This window comes from Elephantulus edwardii, unplaced genomic scaffold (assembly GCF_000299155.1).
Source record: "Elephantulus edwardii isolate Elephantulus edwardi_28Jun2011 unplaced genomic scaffold, EleEdw1.0 scaffold00089, whole genome shotgun sequence".
In the NCBI taxonomy this organism is placed as follows: Eukaryota; Metazoa; Chordata; class Mammalia; order Macroscelidea; family Macroscelididae; genus Elephantulus; species Elephantulus edwardii.
The window spans coordinates 3,765,752-3,776,769 of record NW_006399839.1 but is presented as its reverse complement, the minus strand read 5'-3'; the positions used below and the strand labels follow the sequence as shown (position 1 = coordinate 3,776,769).

The window sequence follows — 11,018 nt, the reverse complement described above, 5'->3', positions numbered from 1 at the left end:
ATGAGTCTTCCTCCAGTCATGGTGTCACGTTCTTCTTTATATGGTCCAGCTTCTTGGATTATTTGCTTAACATACAGTTTGAATGTTCTTACTATTGTGTGCTGTGGAGGCAGCTTCGAGGAAACAGCTGTTTATAGGCTTTGTCTCTGAAAGTTATTGATACATGGCAATCAGGTCAAGGTCAATAATTTCTATGTATTCTCTTAACCACAACAAGGAATCATTTTGGTGATTCTCTGGCAACCCATGAAGGGAGAGAGAGAGATTGGGGGTCTAATCCTCTCCCCTTTGCAACCAAGGAAGCTGAGTCTCGAAGGACATTTGTGTACTATGCATTCTCCAAGGCTGGGCTTTGAGCCCAAAGCTGGGATTAGAACAGGCCCACCCTTTCTTGGGCAGATGCCTTTGCACAAATTGATGCTACTCTTTTTTTTTTATCTTATTAACAGTATTTATTTATCCTTCCTCAGTCAAACCCTGAGCCAATCACTTTCCCCAGGCTGCCTGGGGAGTTACAGGGAAAGGAACACATACGGTAGACAAGACATGGGGAGAGAAAACCAACAAACTATGAGAGGTGGAGATGGCTCCTTCACATGGCGAAGAGGATCAGAAAGGCCACCATCAGGCAAAAGAGCCCCATGGCCTCTGAGAGGGCCAAGCCCAGAATGGCATAGGAGAAGAGCTGCTGCTTCAGAGAAGGATTCCTGGCATAACCAATGATGAGGCTCCCAAACACAGTCCCAATCCCGGCTCCAGAGCCAGGCGCTCCAACCGTGGCAGCCCCAGCCCCAATGAACTTGGCTGCTGGGTCAATATCCCTTGAGACAGTGCTGGTTTGGAAGTTGCGACTAGGGACAAATGAAATCAAGGAACGTGGGGCTTTCAAGCAGCTGAAATTCTCATCTCTCAGTGTCTCTGGCTGTTTCAGGACCACTGCAGACAATGGACGGCTCAGCAGCTGAGAGGCACTCCTGACCAGGGAAGGGGTGGAGACAAACTTGGTGCAGGTATACATTTTCAGGGGATGAGGGGCTGTGGCAGCAAAGCTGCTCCTAGTGCAGAGAAGACAGAGAGGGGAGGGGGGGCAAATTGATGTTACTCTTGATGTGAAAAATGGTAGCTACTTATTTCTAAGGTTATTAATAGGATTTTTCCCATGTTATGCCTGTATACTTGTTTGAGTTCACTTTTTCTGAGTAATTTTTTAGTACATGTTTCAGAAAAAGGGAAGTAATAGATTTTAACTTCTCATCTGTCTTTATTTACAAGCCTGAAAACACATTAGAATTAGCAAGACCAAAAGTCACATAGATAGAAGAGAGCTCTGGTGGCCTAGAAGCAAGAAGCTGCACTGTAATCCCAAAGGCTCACAGTTTGAATCCACTAGATGTACTGCTGGAAAGAAGGGGCAAAGTCTTCCTGTCAAATCTGATTTGACGGTATACATACAAAAAAGGAAAAAATTAAAAAAAGGTCATATAGATAGAAAGGCACTAGAAGAAAATCTGGCAATGATTTTAAATATATAAAATAGGTACTTTTATACAAGTGTCATCTTTCCCAAGGACCTATCCATAACCAGAATTGAAAGTTTATCTCCCCAGAATTATCTCAATGGAGAAGCATTTACCCTCCACAAAATTACTTACACGTTATTTTATACATAGATTCCCTGATGGACTGCTTATAAATAGCAAGTAACCAGAAATGATCACAAGAAAAGACTGGCTAATATGCTATGGAGCATCTGTAAAGTCAAATATTTGTTCAAAATAATGACACAAAACAGCAGGTGGTGATTTTGTTAACTGAAGGGCACAGCACATGATGGCATTTTAGTTCAAAAACAAAGTGCTGGCTGAAGTACACCATGTGTCTCAGATTTTATATCATATATATATATATATACACACACACACATGGATATGGGATAAATATGTAGATATATGCTAAGAGTATATTTCATAGCCTTCTCTAATAGCCCTGGGGGTATAGCTCAATGGTAATTAACTTTATAAAACACAATGCAAAAAGGAAATGGCCCTGTGGGCACAGTGATTCTATCACTTATTCACTAACCCACAGGTTGGTGGTTTGAACCCATCAACCACTCCATAAGAGAAAGACTTATCTATCCAGCTGTTTCCCATAGAGATTTACAACCCTGGAAACTGTCGGACAGTTTTAGAGCCTTTTAGGGTCATTACTAGTCAGAATACACTTGATGGCGGTGGGTTTTCTGGAAGAAAACACTAGAAAATGTTTACTGTCATTGAAAGAGGGAATAAGAGGCATCTTCTTCCTTTACCGTTTGTACCACGCAACCATATGCTTGGTGCATCTAAATTACCCTTTAAATTTCTTTTTAGGGTTAACAGCACAGGTATGAATTTTTTTTTCTTTGTATGGCTTTTGTGTCAGAAAATGTTGTTTAAAAACATAATTTTTTTTTTTTTAAATTAAGTTTAGCATAGTAGTGGGTGAAGGCCAGGCTAGGCTTAGCCTGTGTCAGCCCCAATCCTAGAACTCCACCGTTCAGCAGGGATGAGCTCATACTGCTCCAGACCCACCGTCCCTTCCTCTTCTTTGATGACCCAGATCGTGGCCCTCACCCCTTTTCTGTTGGTGCTGATGCTGCACGGACAGCATAGCGGAATGGTGCAAAGCCGTTATGTCGGATGTTTTCTACTGCCCGCTAATGGAGTGTGTGTGCACCCTCACCAGCGGGAAAGGTTTACAATCAGCTCCTTTAAAACGTCACTCTCAGTGGAAGGACCACTTACAAAAGCAAAGTTGCCTTCTGAGTAAGATCTGGCCTGAAGTGTGGGTGACAATTTAAAAACCTTAACTTTGAAAGGTTGCTTTTGCATCAGCTTAATGGCATGTGCAATGGGGAACTAACTACTCCAAAATTCCTGCTGGTTAGGAAAAGGGGGTGTTCACCCTCAGAGGATGTCTCCATGGGCCACACTGAAACCCCGTGACCAAGTAGGTAAGGAGTTGCACTGCCAACCCAAAGGTGAGTGGTTCGAGTCCACCAGTTTCTCCAAGGGAGGAAGCCAGGCAATCTCCTTGCGTGTGATTCACAGCCTCTGAAACCCAGCTGGAGCATGCAGCTGGGGGCTGGTTCTGACTCAATGGTAATGAGTTGAGTACACCCCAAAGGGACTGGTCCTTGGATAGGGACATCATGTTTGGCAGAGTGGAGGGGCGGTGAAGGAGAGGAAGACCTTTGAGGAGATGGATTGATTCTGTGACTGGAACGGTGGGAGTAAGTGCATTTGAGATGGCTAGGTTGGCACAGGATAGAAGAGGTACAGAGCTCTTATACATAGCGTCGCTATGAGTCACAAGCAACTCGATGGCACATAACAACAACACCCCAAATAGAAAGCTGGTCAGTCCACTCCGTGTTTTTATTTTTTACTCAACTCTAAGGAAACAGCAAAGTTAACACAACATTTAGCAACTCCAGTTCTGTTTCAGTTACATCAAGGAAGAGCAATCAATTTAACAGGCACAGATTGTAGACCTCACAGCCAGCACTGCTGCCCATCCAGGCCACCACTGTGGCCTCTTAAGGACCCAGTAATGCTCTATTTCTTCAAACCTGGTACATTCACTTGCATATTTTTTCTCCCCCTTTTTAAGCTCTGGGTCACTTATTTTTATAACAACAATCTGATGGGCCCATAAAGGTACCAAACATTCCCCCACAAATATTTGACTTCAAATCTGATCAGAATACAAACTAGCATGTGTGACTTTGCAGAAGTATAAAGGGCAGGCACCAGGAAGTGTGTCACTGGTGAGAGCGGGAGTTGGGAGGAGGAGACATCTACATGCTTCACTGAGCTGGAGAGCGGGGCCTGGCGGCTCCGGAACTCCCTGGTGTCTCAGCATTCTACTTCCCGGACAGCTGCTCGTAGAGCTTGGGCACGTAGTCATCCCATTCCGCCTGGTAGCAGGTGCCGGCAACCGCTGAGCCGAGCTGGTACTTTTTGCGGAAGGAGGCCACCTTGAACTTGCCCCGGTGGTCTCCGGAGCGGTTGCTCAGAATGGGCTCATCACACTTCAGGGGCCTGTCCTGCTCGTAAACCAGCCACACGTAGCGGTGGAGACCTGGAGAGAGGGACGGGAGAAAGATGAACGTGGCCAGGCATCTGGGAAGGCGACTATCATCCGTCTTCAGAGAATGGCCCAGAACACTCCTTGGATAGGACCCTCGGGACCCAGGATGCAGAACCTCACCGAACAGCTCCCACTACTCTTAGCATCAAGTCCAAATTCTTCTTCACAGCCTTTCAGGACCAGCCAGACACAGCCTTCAACCACCTGTCTCATTCCTCAGGCTGCAGGCATCGCAAATAGAAACTGACTGACTGGCTTCTCTTCTCCCTTCACTTCCAATAGAATGCATGTCTTAGGTCTAGCGCAGCAGTATCATTATCCAAGCCCTGGTGGCACGGTGGTTAAAGTGCATGGCTGCCAATCGCTGGGGTAGTTCTATTCTGCCCCGTAAAGTCATTATGACTCAGAAATGCCTGGAGGGCAGTGAAACTGGCTTTTAATAACATCATCGATCTTTTGTACCTCTAAAACTTAGTGCTTGTGGAGACCGCCTTGAAACGACCCAAACCCACTTTAACCAGTAAGTAGAGAATGAATGCCTGAAAAATCAGCCAGTGAACCACGGTTAAATACCAGGCAAAAATAGTGCTGTGAACTTCAGGGGAGAAAAAGTTCTTTAAAAGGTGAGTTATGGGGAGCTCTGGTGGCCTAGTGGCAAGAAGCTGCACTGCAATCCCAGAGGAACACGGTTGAGTCCACCAGATGCTCTGCCGGAGAAGGAGGGACAATCTCCTCCTGTACCAGTCAGATCTGATTTGACGATACACGCACACAAAATAATAATAAAAAAATAAAAAAAAGAAAAGGTGAGTTATGAAAGTAAATAGAAGACTGGTCAGGAACAGCATTGGTCAGCAAAGAGCATGTACAATCAAACCAAAATGATAACCATTTCGGAATGCCCAACATCTCAAAGACTGTAACACCTATTATTTGTACAGATTGGGGCCTACTCAAACTTTCAAACACAGCTGACCAGAGTACCCAAATGTTCAACCATACTGGAGAACTCTTGGACAACATCTTACCAAATTAGCTGTAGTAACTGTCTGCGGGCCATGAATGTTACTCTAATAGATGGACGTTAAGTGAGGAAATAAAAACTTGCCCACAAAATGACAGGCATTTATTCTTTATACCCAGACACTGGAGACCGCACAAATGTCCACCAGGGGTCACATGACGGGATACTAATAAGTAATGAGAGGAATGAACTACCAACAGGAATATGTAACAGTCGATCAATATCCCGAGCAAAAGGAACCAGCCACTGCTAAAACGCAGTCTGCGTGGTATGAAACCATCTGGCTGAATACAAGAACAGCTAAAAGAATCACTGATGAAAGGAGAGAGAAAATGGGTTACTTCTGGAGGAACTTAACTAAAAGGTCACACAAGGATCTTCTGAGTTGGAAGAAATGGCCTCTATTTTGTTTTTGATGACGATTACTTGACTGTATGCTTTGGTCAAAACTCATTACCTAAGTCCTTACCATCTATGCATTATATGTAAATTGTATCTTATGAAGAAACATAACTAAGAACATAAGAAAAGAGAGGAAGACCCTCAAGCTGACGGACTGACACTGTGACTACAACAGTGTTATTTTTGTTGTTGTGTACCATCAAGTCAGAACCGACCCACAGCTGACCTCCGGCGGGTTTTCAGATGCAGTTAATCACATAGGAAGAGACTGCCTATCCTTCTCCCACAGAGCAGCTAGTGGCCTTGAACCCTGTGCCTTCAGACTGCAACGCAGCTTTTTGCCACTAGAGCCTCTGATTGTAGCAATGGGCTTAAGCCTATCTGAGATCCTGAGTATAGGGAAGGGCAAGGTTAAGATCATCAGGTCACCAGGATTCACGGAAGACTTGATGGCACCTAACAATAAGTGAACACGAGAAGAAGAAAAAGAAAAAAAGGCGGTCAATGAGGCTTTTTTTAAAGAAATGAGAACAGCTCTTACTTGAGAGAATGACTTTTTCTCCTGAGAACATTTCCCATCATTACTCTGCTTCATTTCATAACTGCCCTAGAGAAAGTCATGGATCCCTGAGAAATCTGTCCCTTCACCTTCCTATTACAAACACATGAGAGGACAGGAGCTCATTAGAAGGTTCTGGATCTACAGATAAAACAGGAGTCCAAGTCCAGCTGTTGGCAGGGCCCGCCTTATACCTCGAGTCAGGCGAACTCATGGCAGCACAGAATGTACCAGAACTAGTGCTGTCACACTCCAGCCTTTGCTAGTTCTTTGTCCCAGCAAATAAACAGATGTTATAATGCACTAGAGTAACAATGCATTGGCTTATCATTACTATTATTAGTAACAGCTTAGGCAGCATCTAGCCAACGTGGAGAGTTTCAATCTCTTTCTCTCATTTGATACAGCTCCTATAACATATGTGACTTATAATGCAATATGTGTGTGTCTTCAATAGTTCTCAAAATCTTCCACATCTTTTTGGGGCAATCAATCAGATCTGTGAGAAAGTGAAAGGGAGCCAAAAAGACACAGGAAGGCTGTTTAAAAAAATAATTATTAATGAGAAATCTTGACATCTCTGTGACCTTTCAGAAGAAATCAGAATCTCAGCAAAGGACACAGGGCAAAAGACTGAATAGAGAACCAAGACGGGCTGAGTTCAATCCACACGCAGGCCATTCAAGAAAGCTATTCCAGGCACCCTAAAAGACTGCATGCTTGGCATCTTCTCACCAACCTCCCTGCTTAAGGAAGGCCTAGTAGCCATGCAGCCCCAGAACCCAAGACTTGCACCACTGGACACTACAGCAGGCCTGAGGGGGCTCTGGGAGCCAGCCACACTGAAGCTGAACTGATCTGCCTCAGTTCCACGCAGTGTGGAGTCCAATAAAGGAACTCCTTCAAAACCAGACTGAAGCTTGGGCCAATTCTAACGTTCACCCAGGTCCCCCACATTCTTCCCCACCAAAGCAGCTGTGACTAACCTGTGCCCTTGGGAGGCCCAGAGCCCACATAATCGGAGAGGACTGTGCCACTGCTGACGTCATTGCCTTTCATGTTGACGACCAGAAAATGATGCCATTCCCTATGCAGAGGAACACAGAATTATCAGCGCCACAGGAAACATCTTCAAGGCACCAGCAAATGGGACTCAGCATGAGTTCCATGCCAGGCGGAAGCTGTGATCAAGAAAGGCCTGGTCCCAGCTTTCTGGGCCAGAGCGAGCTGCATGGACATAATCTGGGATTGAAGTAAGTCATTAATGTTGTTAGGTAACAATGAGTCAGAACCAACCCATAGCTAACCCTCCTGCAGGTTTTCAGAGGCAGTTAATCACACAGGAAGAGAATGTGCATCCTTCTCCGGTGGAGCAGCTGGTGACCTCGAACCATGTGCCTTAGGGATTTGCAGCACAGCTTCTTGCCACTAGGCCACCAGAGCGCCCTTCATGGGCATGCTTTAAGAGGGGCCCAGCCCACTTTCCAAGATTCTCCAGGTCAGCCTTAGCAAACTTCTTCTGAAAGGACCACAGTGAGATCGTTTTGCCAGTTACATCTCTACTGGGAGCTATGATATCATGCCTAGTTCTTAGTGAGAGAAGCCCATGCTTTTCTGTTAGTTCAAATCCACCAGTGGCTCCATTAAGAGAAAGGTGGGCAATGTCCTTCTGTGTGACTTACCACCTTGCAAACCCAATGAAGGGTCAGCTATGAGTCAGTTCTGACAATGCCAAAGAGAAAGACAGTCTCGATGCTCAACTCAACAATGAAATGGAAAACAGCCACAGGCAAAATACAGAAAAATAATCATGGCTATGTTCCAACAAAACTTTATTTGTGAATGGTAAAGGAAGAATTTCATATAATGTTCCTATATCACAAAGTATGAGTCTCCTGTCATTTTTTTTTCTAACCATTTGAAAAGAGATTACTCTTAGCTCACAAAGTCACAGACTATGGACGACTGTGGCTCTAAGCTGTAGTTTACAGATCCCTGCTCTAGTGCAGGCAGAGATGGGATAAGAATGCAGACAGAAGGCTGGTGTAGGGGAGCTCAGGTGGCCTAGTGGCAAGAAGCTGCAACTATAGTCCCAGAGGTGCACGGTTCGAATCCACCAGATGCTCTGCCGGGGAAGGAGGGGCAATCTCCTCCTGTACCAGTCAGATCTGATTTGATGGTACATGCACACAAAAAAAAAAAAATTTAAAAAAAAAAAAAAAAAAAGAAGGCTGGTGTGGGCATCCAATCCAAGCCAGCACAGCCATCCACTCTTGTTAGCACAGCCTCCCATCCGTGACTTGCTCAAGTCTCAAAGCTACAGATTCTATTAGGGTGACCCACTGTTCCTTCTGTTCTCCTAACTTACCTGAACTTGGGGTCCTTCCTGCTGGGTGCATCTGGGTCTGTCAGGACCAAGGTGTAGAGTTTACCTGAATCAAGGCCCTCCCATGTGATACTGGTGGGGCGGTTCTTCACCTGGAGAGAGGAATCAGCCTGCAGTGAATCCACAAATGCTCCTTCTTATACCCCACTTTTCTCAAAGGTAAAATGAAGTCAATCACTAATAAAAGTTTAATTCTGTAGTAACTATAGTTAAGAGGCACAGGTATACAGTGTCAGTTTCTGGATTACAAACCAGTCAATTTCCTCTGTGTCTTTAAGTTTTATTTGTTAAGTAAACAAAAACAGTTCATAGCTAACATCAATCAGGTATTTGTCTTAGCACATAGTACAGCTAACTCAAAGACCATTGGTTCGAATGTACCAGTTTCTCTGTATGAGAAAAACAGGGAGTCTCCTCTCATAAAAATGTATACTTGTGGAAGCCCAGTGGGGGAATCAACCTGAGGGTAGAGAGTGTGGTTCTGGTTTATTATATATAATGTACTTTTCTAAGCCTAAAAACATTAAAGAATATTTGCAGATACATTAACTCATCTTTTTCCTATTTTATATTGATTTATTTACAAAGTTAGAATTTGTTTTTCACACCAGATCTTTCCCATTTCCTTCACCCCACACACACATCAAATTGTGTGACTCATAGCTGACCTTCCAGTGGGTTTTCCAAGGTTGTGAATCACATGTAAGAAGACTGCCCATCTTTCTCCCTCAGAGCAAATGGATTTTAACCTTTGGGTTGAAAGCACTATTCCTTAACCAACGGGCAACAGAGATCCCTCTTTAAAAATAATACAGGAATAGTAATAATAATAGTTTTATGTATATTGCAAAGTAGGGCTCATTTGCTACTACAAATCATATGTATCCTGGATTGTTAGTCATAATCTGGGGAAGTCTGTAATTTCCCGAGTTTTTAACCTAATTGAGCAGCCAGTATGTTAGCAACAGAAGGGGGCAGGGCAGGAATCCAAGGCTTCATCATTGTTGGTCTCTCCCAGCAGGCAAGCCCTGAGAGACAGCTCTCTGGATTTGGTGAGCAGGTCAAATGGGGTTTGAGCGTGTAAAATCTCAACCTATCTTTTATAGTGCACTTGGAGTAAGAAAGAATGGTGGTGAGAAAGTTATAATTAAAAAGAGAGGCTGCAAGCGTCCTAAGATGGTTCTTTGTGTTTAAACAAGAAAATAATATCCTGAGACCAGAACCGTTTAGTTTTACAACACTTCTTGAAGCTTGGCACCCAGCAACCAGCCAGTAATTGAGGGAAATCTCGTTTTTCCTCTGAGCAATCGGGACCCGGCGGCGGCTCCAGCACCATCGCCAGAGGTTAAACGGTAGAAACAGGGCCGTTGTCCTCCAGCCGCCAGCTCATTTACTCCGGGTGTGGCCAGGCCAGGCCGCTGAAAGCGGGGAGAAACGCTGGCCTTGCAGCCCATCCGTTACATAATGCCTCCAGGGCTCCCGAGTAGGGTTTCTGCGCCCCAAAGCGAGGACGCTCTGGGGGTGCCAGGCCCTGTTTGCCCCTTTCAGGGCTCAGAGCCCGTAGGCCGGGTTTCTTCCTGGCGTAGGCCTCTTTTCTGTGTCTTTAAGTCCTGCAAAATCTGATCAATTTCTCCCACCACGTGCCAGGTTGCGGATACTACAGGGGGTCTCCAGGCCCGCAGCCTAGCACTCGGACCCCACTTTCCACCCTGAACTTGGCGCACGCAGGCGGGAACCCCCTCTCTTCGCCCACAGTTCTTTGTCTCTATCAAGAGGGTAGCAATCAGCTGTGGCACCCACGATGCTGGGACGCCCGGAGCCCCCGTACCTGGGTGGGCGTCAGCACTTTGCCCAGCTCATCGATCTCCACCCCGCCATATTTGATCTGCAGTGGGTGCTGCGGTTGCTGGTCCACCTCCTGCAGGCTCAAGGGCCCGGACCACTTGCTGAGGTCCACCGGCATCGAGGTGTCGAGTTAGGGTAACAGCAGAGAGAGTGGCAACACACACAGCGATGCACAGGACACCAGCACGCACACTGCACGTCCCAGTTACTGCGCGTGCGCACCGCCCAGCACGCGCCCTTTCGCCCCGCCCCCAAAAGGCGGGGCCGAACGCTGCTCCCTGATTGGTCCAGCTGCATCGCGCGGCCCAGGTTAACGCAGCCGCCTTAACCTTTCTACTGCACCCCGCCCACCTGTATATCGTTTCCTCCGGGATTTTTATTGCTGGATTTGCAAGATCTTTGTTTTAAGGAATGCAGTTGCGGTGTCTTAAAAAAGAAAAACCAAATCTCTTTGCATGCTTCTTTCCTCCACTATCTAAATTCAGAAATGGAGTATTTTGCTTTTTCTCTTGAGAGTGGTGAAGTAGGTCTGCGCACTGTACTTTCACGCATGCTCACTTGTTTTGGCTGAGAGGCCCTGAGCGGACTTTTTTTTTTTTCCTGAGCAGACTTTTAAACATTTTTCCTCTTCTAGGCATTCACACGCCACCTCTCTTCTCTTCCTATAT

At 45.6% G+C, this 11,018-nt stretch overlaps 2 protein-coding genes across 2 annotated transcripts; both read right to left on the bottom strand.

Annotated features, from left to right (window-relative positions):
* Window positions 1–592: 592 nt before the first annotated feature.
* LOC102852797 (ATP synthase F(0) complex subunit C2, mitochondrial-like) lies at window positions 593–1,075 on the bottom strand. Its single transcript, XM_006890411.1, has one exon. The coding sequence runs from the start codon at window positions 1,016–1,018 to the stop codon at window positions 593–595; it is 426 nt and encodes a 141-aa protein (XP_006890473.1). The 5' UTR covers window positions 1,019–1,075.
* Window positions 1,076–3,907: 2,832 nt separating this feature from the next.
* On the bottom strand, window positions 3,908–10,472 carry PEBP1 (phosphatidylethanolamine binding protein 1). Its single transcript, XM_006890410.1, has 4 exons — window positions 10,334–10,472; window positions 8,488–8,597; window positions 7,106–7,206; window positions 3,908–4,125 (listed from the first exon to the last, which is right to left on the bottom strand). Exons 1-4 carry the CDS (start codon window positions 10,466–10,468, stop codon window positions 3,908–3,910), a joined length of 564 nt encoding a protein of 187 aa, XP_006890472.1. The 5' UTR covers window positions 10,469–10,472.
* Between the last annotated feature and the right edge of the window lie 546 nt (window positions 10,473–11,018).

What these genes read in the sequence shown, in the direction of transcription:
- LOC102852797 (XM_006890411.1), bottom strand. Translation starts at nt 1,018, where the DNA reads ATGTATACCTGCACCAAGTTTGTCTCCACCCCTTCCCTGGTCAGGAGT.
- PEBP1 (XM_006890410.1), bottom strand. Translation starts at nt 10,468, where the DNA reads ATGCCGGTGGACCTCAGCAAGTGGTCCGGGCCCTTGAGCCTGCAGGAG. An exon ending in AGGAAGGACCCCAAGTTCAG is followed by an intron (nt 7,207 to 8,487) that starts GTAAGTTAGGAG and finishes TCCTCTGCATAG; the next exon opens with GGAATGGCATCATTTTCTGG. An exon ending in TGGGCCTCCCAAGGGCACAG is followed by an intron (nt 4,126 to 7,105) that starts GTTAGTCACAGC and finishes CCCTCTCTCCAG; the next exon opens with GTCTCCACCGCTACGTGTGG.